The 17,521-nt window shown below is 49.7% G+C and overlaps 1 protein-coding gene across 1 annotated transcript in view; it reads right to left on the bottom strand.

The window, feature by feature from the left end:
- Positions 1–17,521, bottom strand: part of Taf4 (TATA-box binding protein associated factor 4) — a 74,855-nt gene that overhangs the window by 17,593 nt on the left and 39,741 nt on the right. Inside the window, exons 2-10 of the mRNA XM_059262059.1 lie at positions 14,391–14,551; positions 13,039–13,158; positions 10,171–10,290; positions 9,367–9,489; positions 7,328–7,417; positions 6,642–6,887; positions 4,571–4,718; positions 1,941–2,055; positions 109–278 (exon numbers count right to left, since the gene is read on the bottom strand). Of these exons, the coding sequence (XP_059118042.1) occupies positions 109–278; positions 1,941–2,055; positions 4,571–4,718; positions 6,642–6,887; positions 7,328–7,417; positions 9,367–9,489; positions 10,171–10,290; positions 13,039–13,158; positions 14,391–14,551 (1,293 nt within the window). The remainder of the gene's footprint in view (positions 1–108; positions 279–1,940; positions 2,056–4,570; positions 4,719–6,641; positions 6,888–7,327; positions 7,418–9,366; positions 9,490–10,170; positions 10,291–13,038; positions 13,159–14,390; positions 14,552–17,521) is intronic.

Here is a 17,521-nt window from a genome sequence, read left to right on the forward strand (position 1 = left end):
AGTGGAGCTACTGCAGAAGGGCTGTGCTGAGTCTCATCAGGGTCACGGAGCACATCAGACACAGATGTGGACACTGAATCCTAGTGGCATCCTCAGGTGCAAACATACCTATTTCCAGTATCCTCCTCTGCAAAGGTGCGGGGAGGAGGAAGGTGTCGTCTTTACAGGATCGAGTCAGTGTCCCCACCAACTCAGAGTTTGTGGCCAATATTCTTGCACTTTCTTCAGACAGGTTCACTCCAGCCATTGACGCAACATCATTGATGTCATCGTCATCCCTGGAGAGGAGAGGAACAGATTGTTCTGTCGTACAAGGAAATCACAACTCACTAAGGCGGTTCCAACTCAGTGGCGGCAAGCAAGTGGCAGGGAACTGCAGGAGGCACTGGGATCTCCTAGGTCTTACACCATCCTGTTATCTGATGGTGTGGGGTCAGGGCTAGACTGAATCCACAGAGAGCTGTGTGCCTACAGTCTACACCATGTCCAGAGAAAACAAAACCCAAAACACCATCTGTTGCTTTGAAGTCTCTATGTCACCTGAAAACCTCTTAGGAAAAAACAAGTCAGCCAGCATTAATTTCTTCTTCTAGACACAAGCTCTCGAAGGAGGTGGAGGAAGAACAAAACTCATGCTGAGCCAGCACAGGACACTGCCAGCTAGATCCCAGACAGGCGTTTGCTGTGCTTCCTGGGAGGAGCCTCTGGATAGAAGACCTCCACAGAGGGCCCAGCATAAGGACCTGTCATCATGTGACCACTGTCCCAGGACCATCCTCTTCAGTGGGGATGTCTACATCCAGCAACAAGGCCCCTCCAGTGTCCCTCACTCAACACCCCTCAGCCTGTCTTTGACACATGCCCTTGGCATGAAGTCAATCAGAGGATGACAACAGAACCTTCGACTGGTATTCTGGAGGCATGACCACCTGAAGCTGTGACCACACTCCACCTCCCTACTGCATACAAGTTAACCAGTAGTCCACTTCTGCTCAGGCTTGTGGTCCTGCCCTACTTGATGTTGTCCATCCACATGTCATATCCCCGCCTGGGCTATAGGAAGGAGCTCAACCCAACTCTCAAGTCATGACGAGTCCTGTCCTGACATGATGAGACAGCCACAGCTCACCCTGTCTTCGCTTGTTCCTGCTCTACAGTCTGCTCTTCTCTGAAGAGCCCCACTGGCCTTAAACTGGAAAAAGGCTTCTAGAAGACAAGATATAAGTGATGGGAATGAGTGTACCTAGGCTCTTCCAGCAAACCAGCTAGGAAGTTCCTAAACATGCCGTCTATGACCCGCTGAGACCCAAGGCTGTTGCTAACTCGAGCTGACTCTGGCTGTCCTATCTCCAGCTCCCTTCCGCAACTATTAGCCACAGCACCTACAGGCGTGTGGTACAGGCTTTTTTAATATATACACCTCACCTCTCCCCACATCCACTCAAGTCACCTATCCTGCTCTGTCTGGCTGCTCCTTACCCCACAGAGCTACTGTAGCTCCCAACTCCATCCAGCCCCATTTGATAGCTTTGGGGACAAAGAGTCTCCCTGAAATTCAAATACTCCCTAATGTTAAGTCACAGTGAAGGTCGTGCTATGGCCTCTGGTGCATCCACACAAGAATGTCAGGACATAACAATGTCCATGCAGGCTGTTCTATCCATCAAGAGTCAAAGTGAGCAGATAGGGTAGTGAGGGCATCTGTGTTACAAATAGTATTGACCTTGGTGCACTTCGTGGGTACCAGTCAGTCGACCGATCTCCATTCCTGCGGAGGGCACAAAGCCTCCACTGCTGTGATGTGCAGTCAGAACCAAGTAGAAGGAACAGTCCTAAGGCTACCAGTGCCGAGAACCAGTAAGGAAGACCCAACCGTGAAGTGGACAGACAGAGCTCCCTCCCGTGCTCTCCCTAAAGTATACAAGGGTGTCAGTCCTTACCGAAAGGAGCCTCCCCCTGGCTCTTTGAGCTTGTTTTTCTGTGCAGCGGCTGCTTGTGCAGATACAGTAGAAAGGGCTTTGGTTCCAGGTAACACGGTGGGTTTCACCACAGGGACTGCAAAGCCAAAGACACAGTGGAGACCAGAGGCTGTTACCAGAGGCCTGACTCTGCTAGCTTTATAAGAAATTCTCATCTCCTTACTTGTCACAGTCACATTCTCAAAACCCTGAACCAATTACTGGAAAATGCTATACACGTTTAAGTCTCAGGGTTGGACTGCTCACTGGCTACGCGCTTGTACTGCTCTTCAGAGGACCCACGCTCTAAAAATAAATCTTAAAAAAAAGTTTAAGTCAGGGCTGGAGAGATGGCTCAGCAGTTAAGAGCACTGACTGCTCTTCCAGAAGTCCTGAGTTCAATTCCCAGCAACCACATGGTGGCTCACAACCACCTATAATGAGATCTAATGCCCTCTTCTGGCCTGCAAGGACACATGCACTGTATACATAATAAATAAATAAATCTAAAAAAAAAGTTTAAGTCACAACTGTTCAAAGTGCAGAGAATAAGAGAGTGTAGCATCTATCCTCTCCCCTCAAGGTTTGGGGATCATCCCAGAAGGAGGTGGGTGGAAAGATTGCAAGAGTGAGAGATTGTGGAAGATTACTGGGAAAGTGTTTTCTAGACATGACAAGCCCCTTGCACATAAATAGTCAGAGCAGCTGTGGCTGCATATACAACACCTGCTAAGATCAAGTCCATTAAAATTCCAGTATGGAAGGGGGGAGAGATGGCTCAGTGGTTAAGAGCGCTTCCTCTTCCAGAGGACCCAGGTTCGATTCCTAGCACCCACTCAGTGGCTGACACCAGTTCCAGGGGATCCAACACCCTCTTCTGGCCTTTAAAAACACTAGGCATGCACATGGTACACAAACATACATGAAGGCAAAACAACCATACACACAAAACAATAATAAAGCTTTTTTTTTTTAATTTTAATTCTAACATGGACTGGGAAGGGCTTCTAGCTGAGGAACTACTGGGAATTGATGTTGATTAGGGGAGGCGGGCTCAGTTTTCTCCAAGGATGAGGCCCTGGGTAGATCCCAATGGGTAGTCCTATATCCATGCACAGCACCAATAGGACTCAGAGGTTAAAAAAAAAATGTACATAAAAGTTGGGAGGAAGATTGGTGGGGGGAGGGGGAGGGGGTGGGGTGGTCTGGGAGGAGGTAGGGGAGCAAAAAGGTGGATTCTATCAAAATATGCTACATACATGTGTGAAACCTCAAATTAGAAAGATAAGGAAGAACACATGCTTAAGCATGAGGGGAAAGTAAGTATATCCAAAACACCGATCACTGTAGACCATCCACCCTTATGCCCTATCTACAGCTCCTTTCCTCAACAGCATTAACTCCAGAGAAGCATGCACCTGTAAATTCTCAAAGGATATCATTGACAACAAGGTTAAAGACAAAGGTTTAAAATGTAAATAACATTTAAACCCTAAGTTTAAAAGAAAAGGTTTAGTTGCATATTTCAAGCGTCTACTCTCCTGTATTTCCTCAAACTCTTTTTTGGGGAGGGGTGGAAATAGGGTTTCTCTGTGTATCCCTGGCTGTCCTGGAATTCACTCTGTAGACCAGGCTGGTCTCAAACTCAGAGATCCGTCTGTCTCTACCTCCTGAATGCCGAGACTAAAGACGTATAGCATCACCACTAGGCTCCTTCCAACTCTTAAGTACAGGAATGATTTCTGACAAAGAGACTCATAATAAGCAGATACATGGTAAGTACCTATAGTTTCAGCTAAGAGACTGAAGCAGGAGAATTACTGGAGCCCAGGAGTTTAGGGCCAGGGCAACACAGTGAGGCTGCCTTGGGAACGACAGGGAGGGAGTACTGTTATAATCTAAAGGCCTAAGTTCGGTGGAAAGGAACTGATACAGAATTACACTTCAGAATGAACTTTACTGGGAGGGGGCCGTGGCCAGGCTTTAGAAAAGACAGAGCAATATACCATAGGCAGCAAAATGGGACCTGGAAAAAGACCTTCCCTTCAAACCCCAAGGACAAAGTGGGTTTCTGGGGTTTTTATAGGTTTTTAGAGGGTGGGAACGTTTATACCACACAACCTAGACTAGCCTATGTGCCTTGAGGAGATATAGGGGTCCTGCAGCTTCAGACGGAGGCACTGCAAGTCTACTACTACACAGCATACTTCCTGTCAACTCTAGAAAAGAGAGGGTGAGGGTCAGAGAGGGAGGGAAGACGGAGTGGGTAGGAGAGCATGCAGACACTAGCACAAGGTGTGGGAGGGTATGACAGCTGCAGGAGGCATGGCCTGACTGCTAGGAAAGGGAGAAAGGCAGCTAGGTCTGTGATCTAATAGATACCAACAGTGGCAATTGTATATAATTCAGGTAATTTAAAAACCACATTGACAAGGGCAATGGTTGCATGACCTCATAAATGAAGTTGCTGAGTGGTGTGAGTAAAATGATTTAAATAGTGAGTTGTCTGTTACATGAATTTTATCACAATGATTAAATGAAATCAAGTATTATCCCACAAGTGGCCATTTCTAGGACTAGCCAGCCCTGGGTGGCAGCAGCCGGGGCCTCACCTGGCTGCAGCTGGTTCAGTTGGATCTGCTGTGGTGTGGTGAGCATGATCCGGTTGTGAGGCTGCCGCAATGCGACCATAGGTGTCTGCGTCAAGGTCACCTGCGGGGGCCGGATCAAGGCTCCAGGCTTCGGGGGCTGCTGGATCACCTGGGGCACAGCCAGCATAGTGCATGAGCACACACACACACACGCACACGCACACGCACACGCACACGCGCGCGCACACACACACACACACACACACACACACACACACACACACCCTAGGGGCCACCACACTGACCCATGAAGCCAGCTACTTGCTTTATCAGCCCTACCCCAACCTTGCCCTGCCAGAAGCTCCAGGAAAGTCGGATATTCACCTCATCCCAGGTCTAAAAGCCTGGCTCAACGAGCCCTACACACAGCCCTCAAAAGACTGAGACAAAGACACAAAGGTACCACACCAGGCCACAGCACAGCAGAGCAAGTACAGGGAGCACGTGACACTTAGGACCTGCACTGCATCCCAGGCACATCCTGGAGGGCTTCAGCCAAGCAAAACTGCTGAGCTCAGACCCCACAAGGAGCACGGGCCTCCCACAACTGCCAGCAGAGTAACACCGTGGTCACACTCAAATGATTTATTTCCATTTAAATCTTCTAAAGGAGCAGGTGATTTTTCTACTGGACTGAAGGTGGATCTCCAAGTCCTGCCCTAAACTTGGTTCTCTGTCCAACACAGACTGTCCCTTCCATCACTCCCTGAACCATGCTTAGATAAAGCGCCCTTGGGCCAAACCCCCATACTTCAGAGCCTGCTCAGCTCTGCTGTATTGCCGGCCTATTGCCCTAGGCTTGCAACAGGCTCCAAGAGCCCACATGGCACTGGCTGTGCTCTGGGTCTGGCCTACAGGAAGCCCCTGATGGCCTGACCATAAATTCCTGGGCTAAGAGTTTTCTAGTAGGAATTCTAGTTTCTATAAAGGAGACTTTTTGTGTGGCTGGTGGCGTAACACAGCAGCACAGTGTCTGCACAGGATTCTGAAGTCCTTCTAGGATTTGAACCCCAACTCTGCTTACAAAAAAAGTGGGGGTGGTGGGAGTGTGTGCTTTCAGTGGGTACCACATGTCACAGGCCTTGATCCCCACCTCCACCCCGAACTCTACTTGTGCCTGTGTGTGTAGCTGAGGCAGATAGGTCAGCTTTGTGTAAACCTGGGCCTGAGGCCAGAGGATCTCAGAACCCACTGAAGAAGGTGACTTTTCGTGTGTTTGCATTTAGTGGTTTCTCAGTGGAAAGTCCAGCCTGAGCTGCTCATCCCGTGGTGTGAGCGCCATGTTTTGCTGCAGAAACAGCTCTGGTGCAGGCCTCAATCTCAATCCCTTGCTCATTTTTAAGCTTCATTTAGAACAATTCTAATCCCCCTGTCTTCCACTACCACCCAGAGCTGGGAATTATTAAACCTAAGACCTCATAAATAAATGCCCTACAGCACTGTACTATACAGCCAGCCCCTTTCGAAGTTCACCTCTCTAGGTGTGGTGAGCCTGTGCTGTTCGTGGCAGGTGTACACTCTGAATGCAATCACAGCAAAGAGCCATCCTGCCCCCATCAAAGAATCCAAACCAGACAAAGCCAGACCCACGTGCCAACAGCCCTCAGTTCCCTGAGCATTAGCCAGACTGCACTACTCCTACCAGCCGGCTCTACCCCAAATGCAAAAGCCTGACAGACCTCCTACCCCAATCCCAATGGTTTGAACATTCAGGCACCATTCAAAGTCCAGAGACCATCCTCCTAAGAGGTTCACTAAACACAGTGTGCTCCCTACAGGAAACCCCAACAACAAGGTGAGGGGTCTGCTAGTAAGTAAGCCACCAAGTTCACTTCATTCTCTGAAAAATATAATACAAAGTCGTGGGCCTCAACCTGCAGCTCACACTTTAATTACTTAAGAGAACAACCACACGCCTTTCCAGCAGGAGCTTTCTTGCCTGCTCTTTCCAGAAAGAGGCTCCGAGCCAGGCTGGTGAGTTAAGTGGCATGGTGGCTGGCAAGAGCACCATGCCAGGCTCGCGCCTTCATACCAGTGGTGTGGGTGGTGCCTGCTTGCCAACGCCAACCTGTGTGGGCTGCGTGAGGCTGATGACCGGGGGCTGGAGGGCGCTGGTCACCGAGGCAGCCGTTTTCCCAGCTGTGCGCTGCACCGAGCTGCTCAGCACCACAGCCGTGAGTGTAGTGGTGGCCTGCGAGGCAGGTGGCTGTTGCTGCTGGCTCTGCTGGATAAAGGCCGCGGAGTCTGGGGTCAGCTGTCTCAAGGCAGGTAAGCTCCTCTGGGGACAGACAGACATGTGGGATTAGGCACAGCTGGGGCACAAGTGCTTTACTGTCCTAAAAGTTCAGAAGCATAAACCTTCAAGTAAGTCTTACACTAATACTTCTATAAGCACCTACAGCATCCATGTCACCCAACTCCAACCACACTCACTAAACAGGACTTTCTTAGCAAAAACTGGCTAAAATGCACTTCAGAAACAAAATGCATCTCTAAGAGGCGCCAGTGCTGTCAGGGTCCCCAAGCTTATCCTGTAAGCAACCCGTCCCCGCAGGGAGCACCGGTCCTACATGCGAGTATGCCAGAGGGGCAACTGGGGGCTCAGCTATAAGAAGCCTGTTCTGAACAGAACACCTGGCACGCTGTCCCTACCGACTCAGGTGACTGTGACATCCCACCTGACTGGACCACACTGCTGCAGCACAACCTGTCAATTACCTTCAGGAAAGGCACAAGGTAAGGTTGAGGTGAAGAGTTCAGTTCTCGATATAACCTGCTAGTGAAATCTTCTGCTTCAATTTTCCCATCCTGAAAAATAAACCACATTGGCACTGCTGTGACACATCTTCACACGACTTCATGGCACACGCTCAACCACAGCATCACACTGGACTGGCCCCTCTGACCGCAGACTGTGCCTGTACACGCTGCTCAATGTAACAGATGCAGATCCCCAGGTGCACTTGTGTCTGGCGTCCCCATGGACTCTGAGCATCAGCTGGTGAACAGGTCTCTAGCTGACCAGTTGCTAGTCCACATTTCCACCCTCCCACAGGTTTCTCACTCAACGTGTTTTCACTCAGGACCCACCAGGCACCTACCCAGTGCCAGGCATTTTGCTAGGAAACAAACAAGCTGTGGTACAGAGTGCCAAGGGCAACACTTTGGCCCAGCCCAGTTAAGGAGTAGGGCACCTGTCAGGAGAGACTAGCACCTATACTTGGGCCTATATAGTACCAAAGGTGAAACCTTAGAGTCCACAAGCAAGGCATACATGGTTGTGTTAGACATTTGAGGACTTGATATGAAGGCTGGAAAACCCTGTAAGATGGATGAGAACTACAATAGTTTTCTGCATGGACTAGACACCTGAAGTGGAACAGAGGACTAGCCATGCTGTCACGAAGAGGGACACCACAGACTACTGTAACACCAGTCCAGGGCTTACAAAACCTGGGGAAGGCAGCAGCAGGCAGAGCAATGGAAGACTGTTGAGAACAGGGTTATGGCAGCAATCTGTGTCCTGAGAGTAACAGAGGCATGTGACTAACACAAAGCTGGACTTCAAGCTGGCAGGGGAGGAGGGATGCCATCAGTGCCGCCGGAGCACAGAGCATCAGCAGCTGGTCTATGCCGTGAGGAGCAGCCACCCTCACCAGGCTCTGAGGAGGGCAGAAGTGGCCAAGGTAAAATACAAAGGCTGGCCACATTTCTGATCCTGGGAATGGCACACACTACAGGCAGATGAGCCCCGGTTTGACTGATGCCAAGGCCAGCAGGGGCAGCCGATGAAACCCAAGGCCACAAAGAGGTCATGTAAGAATAAGCTAGGAGGCCCCAGGGCCCTGGTGAAAGTGTAGCACCTTGTGGACAGCTGGACACAGTTAAGGAGTAGACAGGACCAGCAGGTGGGGAAGGCAACACTGGACAAGAACGGGCCTCACAGGCATCAGAGCAGTGCGGGCCACCCGGCCTGGCCTGCAAACGCCGGGGAGAGAGGAAAAGGATTAGGAGTGCAGGGCTCAACCAACGAACGCCAGTAGTAGAAAGCACAACACTCTCAAAGATGCCTGTTCCCTAATCAAAGAAACTAAAAAGAAAGAAAACAGAGCAAGGACACAGGTGCTTTAGGTTAGGAGGGACAAAGTTCACTGCAGTGCAAGACAAGGAACCCAGTTCAAACCCTGACTCCAGCAAGTTGCTAAAATAAAATATCCATGGGACAGGGAGACAGGAGCACCAGCCAGCAGCAGAGTCTAGTCCTGCACATCAGCAGCACAGGCCCCTTTTACAGACCAGCACCAAATGCTCAAGGTGTAGCTGGGGCAGGTGCACCAGAGCCCACCTGCCCACAAACTGGAGTTAAGGACCCTCCCTGTTTCCTTTAGTTTTAAAAGAGGAAGGAGAAGAGAAAGCGGGGTGCCACCTTAAGCAGCACTGGCTGTCACTGGCCATCAGGTGTATGTTCTGTGACTCTCAAGCAAGGCAACTGCTGCTAAGGGGGTCCTGGAAGCCATTCTTTCTTAGTGCTGGCAGATCAGGTGACTCATCTAATTATAGTCGGAAGGTTGGGGTACCAGCCCAGTCCCCAGAACACTCAAGCAAGCAAACCACCTGCCCTGACAGTGCTCACACCTCTGTTCTCCAGGACTTCCACAAGCTCTCATCTGCCCACCCAGGTCACCCTGGCAGCCTCAGCATGGGCTGCAGGTCACACACCATGCTCTGAGGCAGAGAGTTTCAACTGAGCTTCTTACCAGCAAGTTTTGTACTAATTCTTTCACATTAGCCGCTGTCTCTGTAGACTGTTTACCAGAGGAAGCCAGTTTTATTAATGTAGATAGAAAACTTTTACATTTCTTCACATTTTCCATAGTTTCCTGTATTAAAATAAAAAGGTATAAATTATAGGAGATTTCATCACAGCATCTCACTGCAGTGAAATGTGTAGTAAACACAGCGTTTAAACTTCTTCCAAGAAACATGTTTCTTGCACAAGCCAGAAGCTTCTCAGAGGGCAATCAGCTACGCTGAAGGCCACCAAGCCTGCATCTCTCAACCTAGCAACCTCCTTCTAGGGAAGGATGCATCTACCAAGACAAAGCCCTTATTTCAGGAGAGAGGCTGCTGCCAAAATGTGCATAACAGACTAAGTCCCAAGCAGCTCCTGAAAATGGTTAAAAGTATTTGTCAAACAACACAAAAAAAGAAGTTGCAAAGTATGGCCCCGGCTTGTCCAAAGCTCCAGGTTCATAAAGGAAAAGCAGTAGCATGAAAGTGAAAACAGACAGACACATTGATGCCCAGACCACAGGTGATCAGCAGCTACATGTGCGTGACTTCCACAGGTATCCGCAGGGTTCCAGATCCCAAGCAGGATACTCAGGGCCCCTCGGGTCACCCCATAAAGGGACTTGCATGGGTCCCCTCTATGCTGCCAGTGGTCCTGGTTGGCTTGTGGGCACTGAGACATTCTCAAGCCCCTTTGAACAGCAGCTCCATTTCCCCACTAGTACCAACGGGCTGGTTTTGTCCCTAAGGGTCCTGAAGGGAGTTCTTACCGTGGCAGCTGTGGAGGTGGTGCTGGCCCCGGGGACTGTTCGTTGAGGTGTCCCTGTCTGAACAGCTGTGGCAGTTCCAAGTGAGGCTGTCTGTGCAGAACCACCCAGAACCAGCTGAGGCTAGAAGAGTTCAAAACACAAGGTAAATGCATCTCTCAACAGTAGCAGAAGCCAGCAAAGTAAAACTAGGGAAGTAGGGCCCAAATGGCAGAGTGGCCACACTTCCTGCAGCCACCTGAGGTGGCCAAGGGCACCCATGGCAGACCCACACTGAGAACTAGAGTGATAATGACAGGAGATGTATTGGCATCTCTAATAAAACCTTACGAACTTGAACCCATCATTTCCCTGAGACTCTGTCTCAGAGTCTGACAGCTGTTGCAGAGACAAGCACAGAGGTTCGGGTAACCCGATGACCTCCTACCTCAGAAGCTACTCCTGATAGCACTGGCTAAAAGGCAGCTGTGACCAAGCATACAGCACCCCCTACAGGGTCCACAACTCCCTGCACTAATGTCCTCTGCTTTCCAAATTTGAGCCTTGTCAAGAAGCCACAGCAAGCTGAGGTACAGAGCTGGGTTGCTAGCACGGCCACATCGAATGTGGAAAGGTGCTACTTGGCAAAACATAAGAACATTTGCAGAGCAAATGGGTACCTAGACTTCAAATGACTGAGACACTCCAAACCACTGGCCCTCAGTCCCACCCCACTCCTAAGATTTCTGCTCTTCTTGAATAATCATGATGAAATATTTACTGGTTTTTAAATTAGTGCCTCTCCAATTTATAAATCTAGCTGCCTACATTTTCTCACTCTAGGATTTTAAACACTGCCCCACCCCCATCTGAAGGCACAGAGCAGTGTGACATCCCACACCCACCCACCCCAAGGATAGCTCTGGAGCAGCTGAGCAAGTCTTCAGCTCCCTTAGAGCAAAGCCCTTGGAGTACTCCAGCCATAGGTGCTTATGAGGATGCTGCACCAGCACTGACTCGCCTCTGGGTCTCTTCCCTGTCCCCCAAGTTACCCTATAGCTGGAGATGGATTCAGGGGTGGTAAGTGTCTCCATGTCATAGGCATGCATCGTCCTTGTGACTGGAAACCACCAATAAAACATCGTGTGAAGATAATGTGCTGGAATAAACCCAGAGGCTGACTCAACAAGCCGGGGCAGCCAGAACACAGGGGCCCTTCTCACCAACTTTCTTTCACTCCAAGATTTATTTCCACCTGACTGCTATGGACCTAGGGATACAGACTGCTCACCCTGACCAGAGACCCTGTCTACCTACTTCAGTGCATTTGTTCTCACTAAACATGACACACAGCTTACCATGAGCTTCACTACCTTCTAGAGCCCCCTCCTCATCAGAAAAGCGGATACTTTAATCAGATGCAGACAGCACTAGGAGTTCCTCTCAGGAAACCCCAGGTCTCCTAGACTCCAGCTCCTGAAACACACAGACGTCTCTGCTGGCTTACCACAACCTGGGGCAGAACTACTCTCCAAGCTGTTCTTTCTCCCCACAGCCACCAAAGAAAATGGAGCTGAGCTCCAAGAGAAAATAGTTTAGAAAGGCCCATGTGTGGGGATGCCCCGCAGCCCGTCACCCAGCTCAGACTCCCACTGCAATGAAGTGCAGCTTACACAGGAACACGGCAGTTTAAATCACATATAAGTGGGCACATCACCTAGGCACAGTGTGGCAAGCACTTGATAGAAAAGCCCAGATCCCTACACAGTATGACTACTCACAAACACAACATCAGGAGCCCTTGAGGCACTTTGCCCAAAGAGAGGGTTTCCCTAATCAAGTTGGCCTCCCTAGCCAAGGACATCTTCCAAGGCCAAGTGTCTCCCTGACCAGATGTGTCTTCTGACTAGGAATGTCTCCCATAGCCGGGTCCATCTCTCCAACCATGTTATGTCTTCTCTGATCAGGTGTGACCTCCCTGACCAGCCCCTTCCTTAACTCTTACCATCTGCTTTGCCCTATGAAACAAAGGAGCCCCTAGAATGTAAGCTCCTCCCCTTGGCTTCATATGCTAGAAGCTGCACCTCAGGAGCATCAACCTGTATCGGTACAACCAGTATCTGCAGGACACTCTCCCCTACCACTACCTAGGACACTATTTTACAAACAACTCTTAGCACTCAGGAGGCAGAAGCAGGAAGAGCATTCCAAGTGTGCCAGTGTGGTCCACATAGCAAGTCCCAAACCAAATAGGGTTACCTCCTGAGACCTTAGTTCAAAAGACGAGAAGGAAGAGGAGGAAATAGAAGAAGAAGGGAGAGATGGAGAGAAAGAAGATGAAGGAAGAGAAAGATGATCATTTCAAGGGCTGTGCTGTCATCACAGTAAGGGCCACAGGAGGGCAGTGTGGTCTGGAAGCCATGTGAAGCTGGTATAGTCAGTCCCCTGCTAGGAAAGCAACACGGGGAGAACACCCCACCCCAGCTCACCTACAAATATGCCCCAGGAAGGTGAGAGGATGACCCTGCACACACAGCACCAGCACTGTCCATGAGCGTGGAATGGGACCACACAGCACAGACACAAACTCTCCTCACCACAGACTTTACTTCCTCAAAGATGCCCTGAGTCAAGTATTAATGAAGTGACACTCCTACTTACACCTTATAACGAGCTTTTTGAATGCTGATAATGCTATTTTTTTTTCTTTAAGGAAAAGGATGTAGGGTGCATTCAGAAACAGAAAAATCATTTTCTTCATTGAGCACCTGCATCCTCAAATTCAACTTGGTACCCAATATAAAAAGTCCTAACGCCCAATCTTTGCATGAACACAAAAGCATGCTTTGCCAGCGGGAAGCCCTACTGATGCACCAAGCTGCATCCTCTTACCTGTACCCCAGGAGACCGCTGAAGGGTTGTAGTGGGCTGTACCGTCGTCTGGGCCTGAGACACCTGCTTAATTATGGTAGTTGGGGTCACCTGCCGTGCAATAATAGGTGTTCCTGGAGCCTGAAAGATAAGTTAGGAGTCATCTAAAATGGGCTACAGTAGGTGACACACACACACTCCTGAAGACACACTAGTGCACTCAAGGAACCCACAGCTTACTACTTACCTATAAGGAAGTCATCCTAAGCCCAAAACTTTCTAGCCAAAGAAAAAAATGTATGATCAGAAACTTCACAGAAAATCCTAAAAGCAGACTTTATTAGTGAAGTCTACAAAACGCCATCTTTTAAAGCAGCCACCTGGAAACCCAGGGGTGGCACTGCTCTTAGAATAACACTGGCCTGCACAGAAAGTGAGGACATGCCAAGTCCTCCAAGCCACAGGCTGTAAAAGGGGAAGGCAGGTGTCACCTAGGATGGAGACACCTCAAGTCCTGAGGTGGCTACAGAGAAGTTGTGTGAGAGGAGATGCAAAGGTCTGATGGAGAAGTGCAGCATACCACCACAGAGAACCTTCAACACAGTCCACATGCTTCCTACTCAGGAAACCACTGTACTGCGGGCCTCAAAAGAGGTGCTCTATGTTATTCCTACAGGGACCCTCTGCCTAGCTCCAGCACATACCCCCATCCACAGGACAGGGCACAACTCCAGAGGAGTTCAGAGTTATCAGGATTACTCCCATCATCTCTTTAGCTGCCAGGTATCTAGGGAAGGCATGGGAAAAGCAAGGCCACACAAAGTATACAACGGGTTGTTGTGCTGGGGAAGTGGGGGCGCTGCACACGGGGACAACACAGCTTAGCATCAAGCTCCCTGACTTCAAGGCTTGGGAGGTCTTCACTCTGCTCCACTACACACTCTTGGTCCTTCAAGCATCCTGTCTTCAAGACAGTCCCAGGACCTGTGCACAACTACATCTACACCTTACAGAAAAGACACTGGGACACACAGAAAGGTGAACCCACTCGTGACAAGAGAAAGGCCAGGGCTCAGACAAGGGAGCTGACCCCAAGTTCTACTATAACCCAACTCAGTCAGCAAGCTGAGCACTGGCCACAAGAGCTGGCTCCTCCAAGAGCAAATGGTCTCCGCTAGGAGAATGGGAGACCAGAGCCGTCCTATACCCTGTCTGATGGTTGAGTTTGAAAACACTTGCATGCCTCAGTGTCCACTCACACAGGACACACCTTCACTCTTGTAACATCCCCAGTGTGCAGGGTGGGGAATGGGTGAGAGCCAGGCTGAGCTGGGGCCACCTCACACTAACCTACTCACCATGCGTGCACTCACCTGCACGGTGGAGATCTGGACAGGTGGAGCACCTGTGGGGGTTGCAGGACGGGGTGCCATGGTGTTCTGAGGCTGGGCCTGGGCATGGGCCTGCATCTGGGCCAGGGCTTGCTGAGGGATCATTAACAACTGCCCATTCTCACTCCGCACGAGGACCATTCCTGGGGGACAAATGATACTTGGCATCAGGAAGCACTCCCTACTCCAGCACAAGAAAGACACTGGCCAGGGGACTAGTTACTACTGGAGGAATGTATGAGCAGCTGCTGAGCAGCTGGCTCCTCAGGGGAGACAGAACACAGGATGGTGGAGGACTGTCCAAACACACAAAGACCACAGTGCATCTTCTTTCACAAGGAACCTAAGTGGTAAAGCCAAGCTCAGTAGACACAGCTTCAGTCCAGATGTGTGCCCTGCAGCCTCTTCAGATGTAGGTACCTAAGCACAATGCCTTGCCACTGCTTCTGCCTTGTCTACACTCACAAAGTGGCAGATACCCCTCAGTGCAGGCTTCCAACACCCATGAGCCCATGTCCTGGGTAACTACTCTGCACCTTCACATTTCTCTGTCCAACACACTAAAGTGTGCTCACAATGCTGGGGTCCTGCCTCTGAGTGCAGGACACCATCACCTCTACAGTCCATAGGCCAAGTCTCTCCAGCCTGATGCCTCAGAATGTCCAAACCAAACCAAAATGTGTAGTCCTCTATTCTTCATAGGAATACTACTGTGATCAGACATAGGGGATGTGCTTTCCCCCAGGTGACCAGGATGCACAGAGGCACTGTCCACAGCAACAGGTACAGAACAGTCTCTCATCCATCCAAACTCTTGAAATTCTGGGAAAGCAAATTCTGCCAGTCAAGTTTGACTAATTTTGGCTTCAAACCAGCAACCAATTGTATCCTAAGTTCTAGAAGCAACAGTAGCAATCTTGCCTTAAATTTAATGCCCACAATGGAGTTACAGCCACCCTCAGCCCAACACAACAGGACACAGTTCCAAAGTAACACACCACTGAGGAAAAGGATAAAGGGGAGGGGGTATTGAGACTAAAACCTCCGATAAGCTATACACCCAGCAAACCCTGGGCTTTCCCTCTGGGAGGAATAAGTCAGAGCAATCACCCAGGAAGAGTCTTTGATGCTGTCAAACTCTGAGTATATCAGAAACAGCAGCAAGGTCTCTTTGAACTCAGGAAAAATTGTTTGTTGTTGTTGTTTGAGACAGGGTTTCTCTGTGTAGCTCTGGCTGTTCTGGAACTTGCTTTATAGACCAGGCTAGCCTCAAACTCAGAGAGATCTGCCTCCCGAGTGCTGAGATTAAAGGCGTGCTCCACCACCACCTGGTGAACTCAGTACATTCTTAATCCAGAAAGCCCTGTTGTTGGTTAAAGAAATGAAATGTCCCTCCAGAACTACCTCACACAACCACATCAGCACACTGGTGACCAGTGTTTCTCTGTGGACCTAACAAGGTACAAGCCACGTCTTGGAGGTTCTGACTACCCTTGTGGCCACTGTCACACATACCCAGTCACTGCAGAGTATGGTCCAGCCCAGCTGGTGGAGCACAAGCCCCTTGCAGGATTCCTCAAGAGGCACTTCTTCCCTACTGATGCAGAACAGACTGAAGGAACGCTGTTCCCTTGGTTGACAGGGGATCTTCTGGTAGAGAGGACCTCAATGCCAGCCTACCCTCATGCTTTGAAGCTCCTTTGACTGCCGGGTGTGAATATAGACACTGTGGAGCCCAATAGGCAAGGCCCCAGTCAGCCCACGGTGGTCACAGACCCTGCCTCGGCTCCATCCCTGACCTCTGACTAAACTCTTCATTAAAGCTAACATTACCCAGTTCCTCCAGCTCTTCTGACTGAGAAGGTTTTCAGTGTCACCATGCAAATAACAGGTGACAGTCAAGGATCCTGGACACCTGGGACAGACCTAAACAGACAAATGTAGAAGTCCCACTTCTCTTTAGAAAACATCTGCTTAACAGCAGTAAGAATTCATCAGAATGCCATTCAGTGTTACCAGAACATCCAATACCCACCGGATGGCCAGGAGACACTGCAGAAAGGAAAAGTAGAGACTTGGTACAAAGGGTGTGATAAAATTGAGGGGATCATTTCAGAAGCTCCAAGTGACGAAAGAAAAGGAAAGCAACCACTTAAGATAGCATGTCATGGATGGAGTCCCCTGGCACTGGCAGCAGATCTCTGCCATGTCAATAAGGAAGTGAGATGGTGTCCTCCAGACTACACAGGACTCTAACACCACTGATCACTTCAGGGAAGGAAGCCCAGAACTCACATTAAGCTGGCACAACTACGGGCACTACAGCAAACAACAGACCCGATGGGCCTGCCACCTGGAAGGCAATACCCAGCCACATCATTGCAACAGGAAGGAAAGCATCAGATGCTCTGTCTCAAACATGTATGCTCTCAAGAAATGCAATGACACCAGGGCACAAACGTGGGTTTGTACCCAAGGGAGATCTACAAATGTCCCAGAAATCTCCAGAGACCACACCGCACTTCATCAGTGCATCAACACAATAGCCCAGAGTGCAGAGACAGGCCCATACAGATGGACAGAAACCTGAATGAGCAAGGACAAGGGGACAGGTACAGGCAAAAGGCAAAAAACTTGGATCTACCGTCTACACACAAGACCAGCACTCCAGGAGAGAAAAGGACAACACCACTATTCTAGAAATCCTTCCAGAAGCATGGTCCATAAAGGAACACATGGGCAACTCACAAACCTGAACTTCCAGTTGCCTCTCTTCTCCAGAAGCTTAGAGGAAATGCTGGTCACCAACCCAGCAAACACAGACAGAGAGGGCTGGAGTACAAAACACACACACAGACTTACTGCCACATCTCAGCAAGAAAATTACAAGTAGGCAACAGATCTGAGCAGACAATTCCCAGAGATGAAAGACATAACCCATAGCAATAAATTAGCTCAGTGTCACAGGCCAATGGGAAGTGCAAATTAAACCCACAATGTGGTGTTCACACCCACTACTACAGCTGAAGTGAAACCAAACGTAACTGGTGATGTGCACAGAGAACTCCAGCAGCATGAGGTGGGCCCCCTAAACGCCATGCTACAATCTTAGG

Source organism: Peromyscus eremicus, chromosome 4, assembly GCF_949786415.1.
Source record: "Peromyscus eremicus chromosome 4, PerEre_H2_v1, whole genome shotgun sequence".
In the NCBI taxonomy this organism is placed as follows: domain Eukaryota; kingdom Metazoa; phylum Chordata; class Mammalia; order Rodentia; family Cricetidae; genus Peromyscus; species Peromyscus eremicus.